The sequence below is a fragment of the Salvelinus fontinalis genome, chromosome 31 (assembly GCF_029448725.1).
Source record: "Salvelinus fontinalis isolate EN_2023a chromosome 31, ASM2944872v1, whole genome shotgun sequence".
In the NCBI taxonomy this organism is placed as follows: Eukaryota; Metazoa; Chordata; class Actinopteri; order Salmoniformes; family Salmonidae; genus Salvelinus; species Salvelinus fontinalis.
The window spans coordinates 37,809,689-37,828,366 of record NC_074695.1 but is presented as its reverse complement, the minus strand read 5'-3'; the positions used below and the strand labels follow the sequence as shown (position 1 = coordinate 37,828,366).

General features: G+C 44.8%; 2 protein-coding genes across 3 annotated transcripts in view; both read left to right on the top strand.

The window, feature by feature from the left end:
- Positions 1 to 18,678, top strand: part of mtor (mechanistic target of rapamycin kinase) — a 126,589-nt gene that overhangs the window by 2,278 nt on the left and 105,633 nt on the right. Inside the window, exons 6-24 of one of the 2 annotated variants that reach the window (XM_055892524.1) lie at positions 17 to 151; positions 459 to 734; positions 1,196 to 1,304; positions 1,703 to 1,886; positions 2,107 to 2,235; positions 2,490 to 2,734; positions 3,277 to 3,492; positions 3,714 to 3,919; positions 4,635 to 4,757; positions 5,063 to 5,146; positions 7,227 to 7,319; positions 7,602 to 7,736; positions 7,993 to 8,122; positions 12,570 to 12,820; positions 13,277 to 13,363; positions 15,085 to 15,252; positions 16,996 to 17,108; positions 17,532 to 17,694; positions 18,257 to 18,349. In XM_055892524.1, the coding sequence (XP_055748499.1) occupies positions 17 to 151; positions 459 to 734; positions 1,196 to 1,304; positions 1,703 to 1,886; positions 2,107 to 2,235; positions 2,490 to 2,734; positions 3,277 to 3,492; positions 3,714 to 3,919; positions 4,635 to 4,757; positions 5,063 to 5,146; positions 7,227 to 7,319; positions 7,602 to 7,736; positions 7,993 to 8,122; positions 12,570 to 12,820; positions 13,277 to 13,363; positions 15,085 to 15,252; positions 16,996 to 17,108; positions 17,532 to 17,694; positions 18,257 to 18,349 (2,940 nt within the window). Of the gene's footprint in view, positions 1 to 16; positions 152 to 458; positions 735 to 1,195; positions 1,305 to 1,681; positions 1,887 to 2,106; positions 2,236 to 2,489; positions 2,735 to 3,276; positions 3,493 to 3,713; positions 3,920 to 4,634; positions 4,758 to 5,062; positions 5,147 to 7,226; positions 7,320 to 7,601; positions 7,737 to 7,992; positions 8,123 to 12,569; positions 12,821 to 13,276; positions 13,364 to 15,084; positions 15,253 to 16,995; positions 17,109 to 17,531; positions 17,695 to 18,256; positions 18,350 to 18,678 lie in introns of both variants that reach the window. The other variant, XM_055892523.1, reaches the window with a different exon arrangement.
- Positions 10,826 to 12,390, top strand: LOC129830185 (intelectin). The gene has a single exon (XM_055892526.1). The coding sequence runs from the start codon at positions 10,939 to 10,941 to the stop codon at positions 11,914 to 11,916; it is 978 nt and encodes a 325-aa protein (XP_055748501.1). The 5' UTR covers positions 10,826 to 10,938; the 3' UTR covers positions 11,917 to 12,390.

Below are 18,678 nucleotides of genomic sequence, written 5' to 3'. Positions count from 1 at the left end.
GTGTCCGTCACCACAGCAAACCTTTGACGAGGCTGAGAAAGGCTTCGATGAGACCTTGTCCAAAGAGAAGGGTATGAACCGTGACGATAGGGTCCATGGCGCCCTCCTCATCCTCAACGAACTGGTCCGCATCAGCAGCATGGAAGGAGAGGTCAGCCCCTCCCTGAACCATAAAGCACCACCACTACAGGTCACAGAGGACCACAACTTTGTCCAGTGCTTCCCATGGCCAAAAGAATGTGCAACTCATAGGCCCTAACCCTTTGGTCACAGAAGTGGATGGGTGTAAGTAATATGGTGATGGATTCACTCCATCGGGCTCAAGAGAGCTTCTGCCATGTTGCTAATACCTATCCAGTTTATTCAGATCTGCAAACTCTGAACAAACACTACCTAGGGGAAGCATAGGTCCTATGTATTGCTTTCAGACTGAATCTCAACGTCTTCTTCCTTGGCAGCGCATGCGGGAGGAGATGGAGGAGATCACCCAGCAGCAGCTGGTCCACGACAAGTACTGCAAGGAGCTGATGGGCTTCGGCACCAAGCCACGTCACATCACCCCCTTCACCAGCTTTCAGTCAGTGCAGCCGCAGCAGTCCAATGCCCTGCTGGGTCTCCTGGGCTACAGCACACCCCAGGGCTTCCTCAGCTTCGGGGCAACGCCGGTGCCCGCCAAGAGCTCCCTGGTGGAGAGCCGCTACTGTCGCGAGCTCATGGAGGAGTGCTTTGACCAGGTGCCATTATTTTGTTGTACTTGCTAGTGGAGGGTTGAAAACCCACTTTGAGGGTTGAGTCCTGACTTGAAATAAGGGTGTGAGGCATAAGGGTTCTCAACCTGAGGTCTGTGAAGGGGAACTAGTCACTTGGATGTTGCTGACTGTTCCCTCAGATAGTTGTCGGACTCTGACATTTATTTAGTCAGTGTTCAAGTGTTTGCTTCAATATTCTGTAAGTGGTGAAGAACCATAGCTTGCCAGATGTTGATACAAAATTTAACACTGATGTAGCGCGTACTTTCATATGCCCGATGCTGCGTTTACACAGGAAACCCAATTATGGGCAAAAGATCTGATCCGATAGGTCAAAAGTCAAATTAGTGGCAAAAAAATGAGAATTGGGCTGCCTGTGTGACTGCAGCATGAGGTTTGAGTTGTGTCGGATGTAACGACAGCTGCTGTGTGTGTGTCTTCCTCAGGTATGCCGCTGGGTGCTGAAGTACAGGACCAGTAAGAACCCTCTGATCCAGATGACCATTCTCAACCTTCTGCCGCGCCTCGCCGCTTTCCAGCCACACACCTTTACAGGTCAGAAAGGAGTCTCACATGCAATATCCCTACTAGATATTGATCCAATCGTTTTTCAATCACTTGATTTTCAAACTAGATTAGTAAGGCTAACAATGTTGAAATGAATCAATTTACCTGTATGAAAAATGTTGAGAGTTGCAAGGATGAATTCTGTTCTTAAGTCATGTTTCCTAATTTAGAAAAAGTATTGGTGTCCGCTCCAGTTAAAAATAGACTTTAATAGTTTGAAAGAAAGTTATGTTCATTCTTTAAAAAATAAATATTATGCCATTCACTGGTTTTATACCATTTGATATTTTTTTTTGACGATCTCAAGTGCTGTGTGTGGATGTTTGTAATTTCTCTCGATTCTAACTTTTCTCGACTTTGATCAGTTGAAGTTTGCCCCCTCCCAGACCAGTACCTGGCTGACACCATGGGCTACCTGCTTGGCTGTCTGAAGAAGGAGAAGGAGCGCACGGCGGCCTTCCAAGCCCTGGGGCTGCTGGTGGTGGCGGTACGCGCTGAGATCCAGCCCTACCTCACCAAGATCCTGGAGATCATCAAGGCTGCGCTGCCCCCCAAGGACTTCGCTCACAAGTAAATTACATTTACTTTATACAAGTGACTTTGTTTCTGAAGTGATGCTCATACTCAATGCACTGAAATGTCCCCCTGAAATCAGTGTTATAGTTTAGTTGATTCATACTTGAAAAAGAGTTCAAGTTTGAAATTCACCATGTAAATAAAATACTGATCAATATATTATATGTCCTGAACTTAATTTTTCTAACACGTGTGTCGATGTGTGTGTGTGTAGGAGACAGAAGACCATGCAGGTGGATGCCACAGTGTTCACCTGTATCAGTATGTTGTCCAGAGCCATGGGCCCCAGCATCCAGCAAGACATCAAGGAGCTGCTGGAGCCCATGCTGGCCGTGGGACTCAGGTAGGGTTTATGACAACACCTCTCATTCCTATCCATTGTTCCCCATGCTTTGTGTAGGCAGGACTGGCCTCCGTATCCCAAATATCCATCCAAAAGATGAAAGTGTCGCTGCTCGACAGATGCCAGGCAGATGTGGATGTGTGGTATTGAGGCCCCTTTTTGTGTATGCTTTGGATGTGTGTAAGCCTATGCGTGAGCACTTCATGGTATGACGAAATGGCTCCATAACAATCCACCATTGTCTCCTCCTGTAGCCCGGCCCTGACGGCGGTGCTGTACGACCTGAGTCGTCAGATCCCCCAGCTAAAGAAAGACATCCAGGACGGCCTGCTGAAGATGCTCTCCCTGGTGCTCATGCACAAGCCCCTACGCCACCCGGGCATGCCCAAGGGCCTGGCGCAACAGCTGGCATCGCCCAGCCTCACAAACATCCCCGAGGCCAGCGACGTGGGCAGCATCACCCTGGCACTCAGGACACTGGGCAGCTTTGAATTTGAAGGTGAGACGCTTTACGGCCACTACTTAGAAAAATGCATGTTGAATGTTAAAAGCTATTCTCTCTGTGCAATGTTAATCTAGCATTGGCTTGAAGTGGTTCCACAAGTGAACGTATGTTCAGGATCGAATTGTCCAATAATCAGTGAGTTTAACCTGAGGTTTGAAACATAACATTTTCCCTTTTGATGTCATTGGGCCAAGTGAGCAGCAACACTGAACGTCTCCCTCCTGAGTACAAGTACTGCCTGTGGTCAACTTGTCGCTGTAAGTTAGCTCGCTAGGCTAGTTAGCAAAGTTAGCTTACCTGGCTAGTTGGTTCAGCATATGCCGCTGAATTAGCTATCAAGCCATCGTTTCCCCTTCTGCAAATAAAATGTGTAGGTGTGGAGGCTGCAGCTAGCTACAATGCCACGTTCGCAAACAACGTCATCAGTGACAGCTGCTGTGCATTAGCGACCTCCCTCCGTTTACCACTCTGCTTTCTTCCATTTGGTGCCTCATGAATTAGACCCTGACTTTCTCACCTCTCCTTGCTGTCCACAGGCCACTCGCTGACCCAGTTTGTGCGCCACTGCGCCGACCACTTCCTCAACAGCGAGCACAAGGAGATCCGCATGGAGGCGGCGCGCACCTGCTCCCGCCTGCTGACGCCCTCCATCCATCTGATCAGCGGCCATGGCCATGTGGTCAGCCAGACGGCCGTGCAGGTGGTGGCCGACGTGCTCAGCAAGCTGCTGGTAGTCGGCATCACAGATCCAGGTTAGTATTTTGTCACTTTATTTAGACCGCTCGAAAGGAGTTATGATACAGAGAAAGGAAAACAGCATGAGTCTCACTCTCTTTCTCCTCTCTCTCTCTCTCTCTCTCTCTCTCTCTCTCTCTCTCTCTCTCTCTCTCTCTCTCTCTCTCTCTCTCTCTCTCTCTCTCTCTCTCTATATCTATCTATCTATCTATCTATACACCTACCTCCCCCGTCTCAGACCCAGATATCCGGTACTGTGTGCTAGCCTCTCTGGACGAGCGCTTCGACGCCCACCTGGCGCAGGCGGAGAACCTGCAAGCTCTGTTCGTGGCGCTGAATGATGAGGTGTTTGAGATCAGGGAACTGGCCATCTGCACCATCGGACGCCTCAGCAGCATGAACCCTGCCTTCGTCATGCCCTTTCTGCGCAAGATGCTCATTCAGGTAACACGAGCAGTAAACTTGTCTTATTTGAGTAATTTTACCCATTTAACAGATAAGTTGAATGAGAACAGAATCTAATTTACAGAAATTACTTATTTTACCTGTAGGTTATTTTGTGTATTTCTGTGCAAGATGTATTGAAAGACAACAAAAGGCACTTCAGAAAAACCCACATAGGTTGTTATTAAAGGGGATACTTGGCAATGACTGGAAGTCTATGGGTATCTGCTACAATGTTAGACTTCCAGTCATTGTGCTAACGCTAGTTAGCATTGTCTAGCGACACTACCTCTAACTTCCTTCATACTGGACACAGAGAGATAAAAGATGGAATCCACAAGTTCACCTGACTCTGGGGAAGTAGAAAATTCTGAACTATCCCTTCAAATAATCTATTTTCATCTGTTGTTGATATACTGTAGCTCTGTGTGTTTTACCCAAGATGATAATGATTCCTGAGTTAGTGTAAGTGGTGGACCTTCCCTTTCAATAACACAGCAAAAAATGGTCGCCAAGTTAATGTTTCACGATGTAGCTTGAATTACAAATGTCAGACTATGTTGAGCTATGCTGAACTATGGTGGGGTTTTTCTACCTTTTTAAAGGGCTTTTTGTTTTTAAATGGGATGTTTAATTAGTTAATTCAAGTTAAACCCATCAATCGCCTTCATCAGAATGGCTGCTAAACTATGGTGTGTGTTTCTGCTGGTTCCAGATTCTGACTGAGCTGGAGCACAGTGGCGTGGGCAGGAACAAGGAGCAGAGTGCCCGCATGCTGGGTCACCTGGTTTCCAACGCCCCCCGCCTCATACGCCCATACATGGAGCCCATCCTAAAGGTACCTACCATAATTGGTACTGCCCCATATGTTAACTACCCAGTAACATCTTTGTAACGTGTTACAACATATTTGTGACAACTATGTAACATATTTTGAGTGTTTTGCTCACTGAAAGTAAGATGCTGTATATATAGATTCCATCCAACAGGTACTGCCTTTAGCCAACCTGTAACATTTAAAGAACGTTTTCCTCATTCAAATCAACGTAATTTTAAATTAACCATTTATTAGTATTAGAGATGTTGAAATAATTCAAATTATTCAATTGACTGTTGGCTCTAAGCTCAATTTTTCTGTTTCAGGCCCTGATCCTGAAGCTTAAAGACCCAGACCCCAACCCTGGAGTGGTCATCAGTGTCCTGGCCACTATTGGAGAGTTGGCTCAGGTAAGGAGTCCTTTTTTAACCCTGACAGTGAATGCTAGTGACGTTCAGTGTATAGATTTTCAATATTTATTGTATTCTACTCTGTTCTATTCTATGTGCCCTGTATGCCTTTGTGTCTGCACTATGTCCCTGTGTCTGCCGATGGTGGCCAACTTAACTTTCTCCTGTGGGAATCAACCATGTATTTCCCATTCATATCAGTAGTGTTCACTGTGCCTGCTCACTCTCTCTGCTCAGGTGAACTGCTGGACTCCCCAGAAGGTTGAGGAAGTGAGAGTTGTTAGGGGCCGGCTGGCCCTGCAGCGCAGAGGGAGTGCAGGAGATGCCAGAGTAGGGTTGATGACAGTTTGTGCTGAGGCAGTGCCAGGACAGGTAGAGACCATCAGGTTCCCCCAAAGAGACAGTCTGAGGAAAAAGACTGAACAGGATTGTGTGAATTCTCAATATGTCAGGGTCGTGTTCAGTAGTGCACACCATTGCAAAATGTATTGAAACAGAAAAGAAAACCAAGTGTGTCTAATTGGACAAATTCAGATCAATTATGTATATAAACCCTGGGTGACTGACAGGGGGCGCTTTATTGAAGCCACCGCACACAGCCTTCTTGGCACTCCTCCATTGTAAAACAATATTTTGGAAGCTATATAAATGTGTTTATTAATGTCGACATTGTTTTTTCACATGTTTATTATATTACAGTCACCTTAATGCATGCTTTTAAATTATGCTGAACAAAAATATAAATGCAACATGCAACAATTTCATTGATTTTACTGAGTTACAGTTCATATGAGGAAATCAGTCAATGTAAATCAATTCATTAGGCTATAATCTATGGATTTCACATGACTATGAATACAGATATGCATCTGTTGGTCACAGATATCTTAAAGAAAATGGGCCTCACAATGGGCCTCAAGATCTCATCACGGTATTTTTGTGCATTCAAATTGCCATCGATGATAAAATGCAATTGTGTTCGTTGTCCATAGTTTATGCCTGCCCATAACAACCCCACCATCATCATGGGGCACTCTGTTCACAACGTTACATCAGCAAACCGCTCGCCCACACACAGCCGTGGTCTGCGGCTGTGAGGCCAGTTTAACGTCCTGCAAAATTCTCCAAAACAACAATGGCGCCGGCTTATGGTAGAGAAATTAACATTACATTCTCTGGCAACATCTCTGGTGGACATTCCTACAGTCAACATGCCAATTGCATTCTCCCTCAACTTGAGACATCTGTGGCATTGTGTTGTGTGACAAAACTGCACCTTTTTTAGAAGGTGCACCTATGTAGTGATCATGCTGTTTAGTCAGCTTCTTGATATGTCACACCTGTCAGGTGGATGGATTATCTTGGCAAAGGAGAAATGCTCACTAATAGGGATGTAAACACATTTGTACTCAAAATTTGAGCGAAATAAGGTTCTGGGATCTTTTATTCCGGCTGATGAAACATGGGACCAAAACTTTTCATGTTGCCTTTATATTTTTGTTCGGTGTATATTATGTGAGCTAAACATACATATATTTTCTTTAGAGAGTACCTACTAATCTTACTGTCCCCACTACAACAAAAAATACTTAAATACATGTAATTTTGTCCTTGAAACATTTAAGTTCTATTCATTCCTATGGAGGACTGCTCCTACTGGGGAGTGCCAATATGGCCTACCGGTAGCTTCAAAGCCTCTCAATGGCCAATACATAGCATCAGCAATCCAGGGTTTATATACATCATTGGTTCAGATGGTGCCTTCCCGTTTCAAAATGTTTTCTCCCTACATAACACAACCCATGACCAGGCTACAACAGTTGTAGACATCCAAGAGTACTGTGTATAAAATATATTACATAAGGAATATGCAAGGGATTTGTGAATTTTGAATATTACAGGCTGAGTGGATCAAAACTGAAATACGAGACTGAATACAGTAATTTGTGAATATGATAGGTGAAGTGAAATGCAGGGTTACTGAAGATTAGACATACAAGGATGGCTGGGAGACGTAACAGTAGGCCTCTTTGCACCAGAGAGGCGAGTTCTGATTGGTTGTTGTCACACGGCCCTCTAGGTGAGCGGGCTGGAGATGAGGAAGTGGATGGACGAGCTCTTCCCCATCATCATGGACATGCTCCAGGACTCCTCCTCATTGGCCAAGAGACAGGTACATATGCACGATTTTATAGGTACAACTTTGGGAGGTGACAGGCTTGTTCAACAATTGTGACACATAGTTTATCTTTTTTATTCTCATGATATCTTCAATTGCAAGCCTTTCCCCCAAGCATATCTGGTCATGTGTTAATATTACATTTTCCTGATTTTTAAAAGGATGATTTTGTATTTTCCATACGATCCATGTCTTTATACATGTTACGGGACTATTTGGGATCAGATTTTTTGTGATTTGATGATGTTGTTGTAGTAACACCTTATTTTCCACCAGGTGGCGCTGTGGACTTTGGGCCAGCAGGTTGCTAGCACTGGATACGTGGTGGAGCCCTACCGCAAGTACCCCTCTCTTCTGGAGGTGCTGCTCAACTTTCTCAAGACAGAGCAGAACCAGGGGATCAGAAGAGAGGTACCAGTCATTATCTATTTGGGCTTTTCCCCTCACAGTTTTATCGTTGCAATGAATCACATCTCAGAATTGCACTTCTTGTTAAGAATTATATGGAGTTACGCTTTATGAGGTTGGCTTTTCCAAAACCTCAAGCCCTGTTGTAAGTGCTGTGTCAACTTTTCTCCCCCGCCTCACGTTTCACTGTTCTTGTCGGATGTTCTGTCTGTTGACATACACGATATGTTCCATTTAATTATGTTGCTTTGTCTGCCAGGCTATCCGTGTGCTGGGCTTGCTGGGAGCCCTGGACCCCTACAAGCACAAGGTGAACATTGGCATGATCGACCAGTCACGAGACGCTTCAGCCGTCAGCCTCTCCGAATCCAAGTCCAGCCAGGACTCTGGTGAGCACCCACTGCCATCTTCAACATCTCTCTTGCTTTCACACACACACACACACACACACACACACACACACACACACACACACACACACACACACACACACACACACACACACACACACACACACACACACACACACACACACACACACACACACACACACACACACACACACACACACACACACACACACATACATACATGGTTTTATCCAGCACCAAATAGGACGTTTTGATTGAGTTGACCAGGTAGAATGTGCAGCTCGCACCAGTGCGAACATGAAATACATTTACTCGCACGGCCAAGTTAAATGGGTCGCAAATTGAGACTAAATGCTCCCAGTCTGGAGCCCTGCTCATCAACATTGACCCACATATTAGGCCCTAAGGCTTGGAGTCCACCAGGCATCAGCCTACAACAACAGACTTTACCATAAATCCTGATGTATACGACTTTGTAATGATTTTAGAGGAATTTGGCAGATTTTTATATGACCCAACGGTCCACGCGCTGGCGAGAACAATGCCTTGACGTCATTTGGGTCACAGGAGTAGGCTACACTGTCCACTGGAGATTACGAGTGAAATTCTGTACGTTTGTACGTTATATCCATGCCATAAATCACAAATATTTCGCATGAATGCAGGTAGGGATTCGATTCCGTGTCTTAGACTGGGCCCCCGAGGCATATTCATGCTTTGACAGAGTTCTCAAAGATAGTTCCATGTCAATGTCACATTACGTCATTGAGCTCACACAAGGCTTCACATCTGATAATACAATGTGCAGTCTCCTGTGGCGCTATCTTTTTAGTCAGTTCAGAGAAAAACAGCTTGCAAAAATGACAGAAGTAATCACATTCAAATCCAACATTCAGCAACTTTTAAACAACTTTGTCATATGTGAATCAATTTACCAGAAGCATTGTAAGAAGAAAAAAAATAATGTCAATAAGGAGCTACATATAAGGAGCTAACACACAGATGCGCTGTGACTGTGCTCTGTGAAAGGTAATAGCTTTAGCAGTTTGGCCTGCTTAAGTGGCTCAGTCTGGAATTGAAGCTATCTCTCTCCAATGTAGGATATGGTTAAAGCCAAGGTCAGTGTCTGGAGCAGCTATAGGGAGTGTTCCACAGCTAAGGCGAGGCAACGCAATAACCAACGGTTGCGTGCCACGCCATCGACTGACAAATTGCTGGAACATTTAATGTGGTTAGCTGATACCTAAAATACCTATCCAGGCGTTGTAAGATCTGTCAAGCGTCAGCAACTTTTAAGTTCTGGCATGCGGTTATAGTCTTGGCTGCTGCTGTGTACTGGCTGCTGCTGTGTACTGGGGTCCTGCATTTCCTGCTTAAGTGCTAGAAAGTAATTGGCTATGTCTGGGGTCTGTAACTTGTGGTTCCGGAGCCGCATGTGGCACCTTAGCTGTCCCTTTGTGGCTCCAGTGGTTGGCTAGGTGCTCCAGACCTCTCTTGAGCACAACCACAACCCAGTGAATACAAGTCAGGCTAAGGGAGTTGGGCACCGGGGGCTCAAGAATGATAAAGGTATAATGTAGTAGCATGCTTAGGGTGAGATCTGATACAATGCTCCAGTCCCAACAGTACTCTGCACCCTCTGACGCACTGTAACAAACAAACCTAGATCTCTTTTGTTCGGGGGTGAAAGTTGCTGATGTAATTGGCGCCAAGTCTCCATTGTTCTCTTCATGTTGTCTTGGGCCTAGTAAAGGCCCGATGTACTGCGCGTGAGGTGATAGAGAAGCTGTCCTGTCCAAAGGAACACAGGCGTTCTGCCCAGGTGCTCGCCTATTGTGTCTGGCTCTAGACTAGAGCGTAAAGGGAGGGAAAAGGTATTAAAAAGTGTGGTACTTGCGTTAAGGGCTGAAACTCGACTCCTATGCTAGGCCAATGAAACGTTGAATATCAGATATATCGGTCTCCCTGACTCGACCATACAACCAAATCCTGCTCACGGCAGCAGACAGGGTTGGCCTTGGTCACCTAGGGTCTTGAGACCGTGATGCAAGAATCCTTGGCTTGGGAGGATACTTCAGTATTTTGGCAATGAACCCTTTATCTACTTCCCCGGAGTCAGAAGAACTCGTGGATACCATTTTTATGTCTCTTCGTGCAGTTTGAAGGAAGTTGCTAACTATCGTTAGCACAATGCCTGGAAGTCTATGGTAACTGCTAGCATAGTAGTATATACCATAGACTTCCAGTCATTGCCTAAAGCTAGTTGAAATTGGCTCGCAAAACTACCTCTAACTTCCTTTTATACTGGATGCAGAGACATAAAAATGAGTTCATCTGACTCTGGGGAGGTAGATAAAGGGTTCATTGCCAGAATTCCGAAGTAAACCTTTTTAACATTATATGCATTATGAAATAGGACCTTGAAATGATTTTAGAACTTTTTCATTTAAATTTCATTGCCAAATATTGAGAACATTCAATTGTCCAACAACACAGAATACAGCAGTTATAATAAGAGCCCCATGATGGTAGTGCCTGTCCTTTATTACGTGCTTATCGCCACGTTATGTTTGTTGATAACTTGTGTTGCAACATTTCGGGAACTTCCAACCGGGTTTTCTTTTAAACCTGCAGATTTTGGGAAAGTTGGCGGAGCAACCCTATTGACAACTTAATGAAATATTAACTTTATTTGGATGTTGAGTTGGTCACAGTTGACAAAAGAGACGTGGGCCCTAAAGGGTATAAATATAAGCATTGCCATGGGTTGACAACATATCTTGTCTTGGACACAGACTGAATAGATACTTCACTGAGAACTCACCACAGAAGACATGAAGTATTTTGTTCTCCTGATAATGATCCATCTACTGTTGGTGCAACTGCCTCAGTTTGTCGAAGCACAACAAGGAAACGGTTATGCAGCAGATCCAGTTGTTGCCGCAACCGATTTAAGGCTGAGGAACAGGTCTAGTTACATTGCCAGAAGCTGTAAGGAAATAAGGGACCGATATATTCAACATGAAGATGGGCTGTACTACCTGACCACAACCAGCGGGACAGTCTACCAGACCTTCTGCGACATGACCACCGCTGGCGGCGGCTGGACACTTGTGGCGAGCGTGCACGAGAACAACATGTATGGGAAGTGCACAGTGGGCGACCGTTGGTCCAGCCAGCAAGGCAGCAACCCCAACTGGCCAGACGGAGATGGGAACTGGGCCAACAGGGCCACTTTTGGAACCGCAGAGGGTGCCACCTCAGACGACTTCAAGAATCCTGGGTATTATGACATTTTGGCAGAAGACATTTCGGTGTGGCACGTTCCCAACAACTCCCCTATGGAACACTGGAACCAAGCCGCCATCCTCCGTTACCACACAGAGAGACGCTTCCTCTCCATTCAAGGGGGAAATCTGCATCAACTCTTTAAGCTCTACCCAGTGAGATATAATGTTGAGGCAAGTCGGAACACAGGACCTATCATTCCAATTGTGTACGACTTTGGGGACAAAGAAACCACAAGAAAATTTTACGGACCCAACTCAAGAAACCAGTTTGAACCTGGCTTCATCACTTTCAGGCCAATAAATAATGAACGGGCGGCCATGGCTATCTGCTCTGGGGTCAAACCAACAGCTGGCGGTGACATTGAACATTACTGTATTGGTGGTGGTGGACATTTCCCTGAGGGAGCCCCTCGTCAGTGTGGCGACTTCCCATCCTTTGACTGGAATGGCTATGGGACCAACACAGAATGGAGTGCATCAAAGCAAATTACTGAAGCAGCTGTGTTACTCTTCTACCGTTAAAATTCTTCCTATTGATTACCAATGCATTATATTACCGCAATTTTTTAAATCAAATGTATCCATTGTTATCAAATGTATGTAAAGATACATTTTGTTTATACTGTTTGTATACAATATACATATCAGAACGAGGGTTTTCATTTGTTTAATCTATAAATGCCTTATCCCTGTAGTAAGATGGAATACTTGTATCATAGTTTCCTTGTTATAAAGTAGAAAGAGTGATGAGTATTATAACTGTGTGAATATGAATGACTGAAATAAAGACTACTCTAAAGGAGAAATTGACAGCAGTTGGTGTTTCGTTATGTTTCAATATGCTTTGTCTTGTAGGCATGAAAGGCATGCCACAGTTTTGAGTTTGTTACATTTATTGTGCATTGTTCAGTGAACTGCAGTACATTGTCAAATCACAACACTTCCCTGTGTAACATCAATATTGCAATAAACATAACATGTCAAGAAACAAAAAAACTAGAAAAGGTGGCTTGTATTTTTCTAATATAATGTTTATTTAAGTGGCTACAAACAAATAAATACAGGCACTGTGCCTTCACAAAAGGATGTTTTTTTTCTCTCAGTGGCCTGAAAATAATAAAAAAGTAAAAAAAATTGTCATGTGTGCTAGATATTTTTTTCTCTCTCCCTCTCAGCTGACTACAGTACCAGTGAGATGCTGGTGAACATGGGCAACCTCCCCCTGGATGAGTTCTACCCTGCGGTGGCCATCGTGACACTGATGCGCATCCTGCGTGACCCCTCACTCTCTAACCACCACACCATGGTGGTGCAGGCGGTCACCTTCATCTTCAAGTCCCTGGGCCTGAAGTGTGTCCAGTTCCTGCCGCAGGTCATGCCCACCTTCCTCAACGTCATCCGTGTGTGCGACGCTAGCATCCGAGAGGTAACTAGCTAGCTACTGCTAGCTGGGAACTATGTCGTGTTTCATGATTTCTCCTTGTTGATTGGCACTTGTGGCTGTTTTAATTGTTGTGTATTTCTTTGTTTTAGCTGAAATTCAGTACTACCGCTAGTTGTTTTGTGAAATAATGGATTTTTAGAGGTAGCTGGGTAAAAGTCAGGGTAGCTGTAAAGTTAAAAAGACTGTGCCATACATGTAAAGGTAGAACCTTTCCACTTCAATGTTTTTACCTGCTTTTTTACGAAGTCGTTTTGCGCCAAGCCATTATTATTACAACCGTACGCTTTCCGCTCCATAAATGGGGGTTTGAAATCGGGAGTCGAGATGTACGTAACTAAAGCATTGACCCACAACCAGATAGTTTCCCAAGCTAAGCCTGGCTGGTGAGCAATCAATGTGTTTTGCTTACACCTGCTATTTTCTCTCCCTCTCTTTCAGTTTCTCTTCCAGCAGATGGGGATGGTCGTGTGCTTTGTAAAAATCCACATCCGCCCCTACATGGATGACATCTTCACACTCATCAGAGTGAGTTGCCTCTTCAAAAACAAGGCCCCCTTTCATTCTCTCTTTTTCCACTCGCTCAGAAAACAGCTGCGAACTCTTAATTGTGTACATTTCTCTCTTGACTTTCCTCTTTGGCTCTAATGCGCAAGGGGAAATGTGACTTGAGCGTGACTCTCTTGGTGGCACGAAGCCTGTTTGTCCATCTAGAATAAAAGAGTTGCTCCATTAAAAGCCGTTTGATATGGAGAAGTTATTTTGTTTGTATAAAAGTTGTTTTCAGAAATGACTATTTGGTCGTTTTCTCACAGTATCTATTATACATTCAGTATTGAAATATTTTATTACACTGCTCCACTCTACAGTGTCATTCCTTCCCAATTAACTAACAAATGTCACTAGCACAAAGAAAAAAAGACCTGTGAGAAGTCCTACTGTGAAAGCAACTGTTAAAACCTTCTACGAGCCCATTCCATCTTGCCAGCAGGTGGTTTGAGTAGGTTATTTTTGTAGGGGGGGTGATTTATTATTATAATTATTTTTTTTAAACACTCCAGGCCACTCTTGAACGCCTAAAACTAGAGACAAAATAGGTAGAAATTATAATGCACCTTTTTTATATTTTCAAATAACTGGTCTGTTGAATTTAGAGAATCCAGATGTGGCCCTCGCGCCAAAAAGTTTGGCCACCGCTGGTCTAGCAGTACATACTCATTTAGCAAGGAACAACATATCAAATGTCCATTATTTACTGTAATCAAAATAACATTGTGAATCAGCAGTCAGTAATTTTTCCGGGAAGCTGAGCCATTGCACATTTTAGCTGTAGTTAATAAATGGTGAGTATAACAAAGGGCTCTATTCATTGTAGTAACTGTCTACCTCATGCGTCCAGATGAGGGCCTGGAATAGCCATTCGGGACTTCAGGAGGTGAAATCACATCATCTGTTGTAGGAATAGCAGCACTAACGTAGGCTAGTTCCAGTCAGAGCAGGAAAGCGGGGGTTGGAACACTGGCCACTCACAAAATACCTCTAAGAGCTTTCATAGCTGAAGGCTATTGGCAATTCAATGTATTGCGTGACTACATTCCTTTACACCCCCATTATCTCCCAATCACCAGTGGCTGTGACATATCTTAAGCCCTGTTTTTCATAGTGGTGGCGGAGTCATTCTGAGAAAGGGTGCCGAGCTGATTGACAGGAAATTGGCATCCCACCACTGGCACGTGAGGACGTCGCATTGCATAGAGGAGGAATCTCCTTCTAAATCTGGCGTTTCTTGATGGAAACACCATTTGACCCAGTTACCCCAGTCCCAGACCCTCATCTCTCCTAATGAATGGCAATGGGACCGCATGAGGTAGTGCTTGGTCGCTAGCACCTTGGCTGTACCCTCCGAAGCTCTTAAACCTGTACAAACCATAAAAAGCCCAAAACATAAGGACCTGGACTTGTGTGAATTCAGGTCAAGTCATTATTTAGGAAAAACACATTTCTCAATACGGAGATAATGTCCCTCCATGGCTTAAGGGCGGGATCCTAACTTGAGAACCGTCTCCCATTGGCGTCAATGAAGGATTTACGAGGAAGTTGTGCACGCAGATCTCAAGTCAGATTAATGGTTTACGTTTGACATGTTAGTCATTTAGGAGATACTCTTGTCCAGAGCAAGTTACAATCAGTGCATTCAACTAAGGGAGGTATAACCACCACATATCACAGTCGTTATTCTCATTCCATAGGAGTACTGGACACCTAACAACCCCATGCAGAACACCATCATCCTGCTGATCGAGCAGATCGTGGTGGCCCTGGGAGGCGAGTTCAAGCTCTACCTGCCGCAGCTCATCCCACACATGCTGCGCGTCTTCATGCACGATATGAGCATGGGCCGCGGCGTCACCATCAAGGTAAAGTCGTGAGGATAATGTCATCTTTATTTATAAGGACTGACTTCGACACACTTCTGGGGGTTTGTTTGTACACATTTTGGTCAGAGTTTGACCTTGTCCAAGAGAGTGTCAGCAGGCAGAACTGGTCGAAATTACTTATTGGACTGACGTAGACATGCAGAGGTAAATTTGAGTGCGGGAGTCACTTTTATTATTTTGGACTATGTAGAGTGTTTTTATATTCTCAACACCACATAGAGGAAATGTGCTGATGCACTGAATACCACATCAACACACATTGTAATTGTGCACCGTAAGTCATGGTTAGTCAAATATATAAGAACTTGAGGAACCATTACATAAATTAAATCATTTATCGGTTCTTTAAAATCATAATCTACTGCACTACTGCCACGACATGGCCCCCCTCAAAGTCCAGTTTACTTCCTGTTTCATGTACCATTTGTTTGTGGTTGCAATCAAAACTCACCCCATAACCCTTTTAGTCTAGCCTCTAGCCAAAGCATACTCACTACAACTACCCAGCCAACCAAGCATAATTGGTACTCTCTCTTATTTCACCGATTTTAGCTACGACACTGATATGGGTTTTCCTCAAACATTAAATCTTGGGGGTGAAAACAAACCACAGGGTGACCATCGCACTCTAACTAACCCACTACAGTTATTCAACCTCTCTCCGGTGTAGCGGGTGTCTTGTTTCTCTAAGGCAACGATGGGATATTAGATAACCAGAAGCACACAGCTAGCTGCAACCTCCTACAGTACGTCTGGATATGGTCTATAGAACCCGAGTTCTAGGTTATGTCTCAAATTCCCTATATAGTGCACTACTTTTGACCAGAGCCAATAGGGGGGGCTCAGGTCAAAAGTAGTGCACTATGTAAGGAATAGGGTGCCATTTGTAAGGCATCCCTGGTCTAGCCTCCATATGTATTACCAGAGGTTCACAGTAGAGCCAGGATGAATCAGGTTACCTTCCAGTCCAAGTAGAGAAAAGAAAACAACTCCATCATTAACAGGAGCTGTTCAGTCAAGCTCCCTACTTCCTGTAGTCTCGCCAAGGCAATGAAGAAGAGGGGGTCTTACAGTCAATGGCATAGACTATACGTCATCCACACCTGACACGTACACACACACACACACACACACACACACACACACACACACACACACACACACACACACACACACACACACACACACACACACACACACACACACACACACACACAGACAGACATTCCCGCTGCCCCCTTACATTCAGTAATCATGTACAGGAAAATTGGTTAGTTGCACAGAAAACATCCAGCCACTTTACTGTGCTGAAATCCATGGCTTGAGGGTCGTGTTGGAACCAGTGTGCTCTTATGAAGCAAGTAGGAGGGCCAGGAGTATCAAAGGACACTGTTCTGTAGCCTTGGCTCACAATGACTAAGAAGCCCTTTTTGAAAGACATAGATGTTGGCATTGCAACTCACCTTTCATGAACAATACCATACACATTGCATATGTAAAATGCAAACATGACAATTTACTTTGCTGGTGGCGAAAGTTCCTCTGAACGTCTTGTTATACTTTTTGACCATCCAACCGGTATAAGGATGCATACTATCTCCTCCTCCATTTGGTGGTATACCAGTCTCTCCCATTAGGTGTACCATCAGGGCTGTACCTTGTCCTTGATTTATTTCTTACATTGCCCGTTTTAACTCCGTATTGTCTATATTGTATCTTCAGCTCCTCAATGCCATTCAGCTGTTTGGTGCTAACCTGGACGACTACCTCCACCTGTTGCTGCCTCCCATCGTCAAGCTGTTTGATGCTCCGGACGTACCGCTACAGGCCCGCAAGTGAGTTCAACACACATCCAGTTGGTTATAGAGCACATGCACTGTGAAGTATATTTTGACAGTTTATGAATTGACTCACAGGTCACTGAGTCCCATGAGTATGTTCACTCCCATGTTAAATGTCCTTCCCCATCTCCTCCCAATTGGTAATATTATATTAATGCGACTGTACTGAAGAAACTGGGCCCACTTTCTGAAATACTAAGTGCCAGGGTCTTACGTTTATTGTCTGGGCGTCATGAAGGGAAAGTGTTCATAAATACTTAGGGGCTTGGGGCGGAGATGGCTTGACAAGTGCCTCCATTTCTATTTCCTAGCATTTGGCGCGAGACGTCTCTTTCTCGCCAAACGCTCTCCCAGTGAGCTTTGGTAGCTGAGCTTATTTTCTAGGTGTTGTTTATCAGTGTTTCCTTCACCCCTCAGGGTTGCCTTGGAGACGCTAGACCGGCTGACGGAGTCCCTGGACTTCACGGACTATGCGTCGCGCATCATTCACCCCATAGTACGCGCGCTGGACAACACCCCCGAGCTACGCAGCACAGCCATGGACACGTTGTCGTCGCTCGTTTTCCAGCTGGGCAAGAAGGTACCTCATTATTAGTTACCGTATCCACAGGGCCCTCGTAGAACCGCTAACAGGAGCTGTCACACACACACTGGCACACACTGGCACACACACACACACACACACACACACACACACACACACACACACACACACACACACACACACACACACCCCCCCCCCCCCCCAGGACCATACGTTTCTCTTCAAGTTTCTCTCCTGTACCTGCTGTGGTTTTTACTACTTCCTGCGGGTCGGTGATGTCATCACATGGTGCCGCAGTTGGGACCGTTACTGTTTACGAGAGTTGGTGAGGTCACCCCCTTAGCCCCAACCAAACCTTAGAAACCCAACCAGACCACATGCCGGGAAGTCTGGCTCCGACTTGAAAAGCAACAGCTTTTGATCATACCATCAAACCATGAGCAACGGAGGTCATATACAGATGGCATCGCCAGTCTGTCATTAGTGTTATGGCCAGAGGGGACGGATGTGAACAGATTAAATGCATAAACAACCACATAGCCGACACTCTTTTATTTACTCTCTCTCTCTCTCTCTCCATTACTTTTCCCGGCTTCAGTACCAGATCTTTATCCCCATGGTGAACAAAGTGATGTTGAAGCACAGGATCAATCACCAGCGCTATGACGTGCTCATCTGTCGGATCGTCAAGGTCAGTTTTTGGTATCTTTTATTTATTTCTATATATATAATTAGAAATACCTTATTTACATAAGTATTCAGACCCTTTGCTATGAGACTCGAAATTGAGCTCAGGTGCATCCTGTTTCCATTGATCATCCTTGAGATGTTTCTAGAACTTGATTGGAGTCCACCTGTGGCAAATTCAATTGCTTGGACATGATTTGGAAAGGCACACACCTGTCTATATAAGTTCCCACAGTTGACAGTGCATGTCAGAGCAAAAACCAAGCCGTGAGGTGGAAGGAATTGTCCGTAGTGCTCCGTGACAGGATTATGTCGAGGCACAGATCTGGGGAA

Bases quoted from the DNA above. Each gene is read 5' to 3' on its own strand.
- LOC129830185 (XM_055892526.1), top strand. From the start codon at position 10,939: ATGAAGTATTTTGTTCTCCTGATAATGATCCATCTACTGTTGGTGCAA.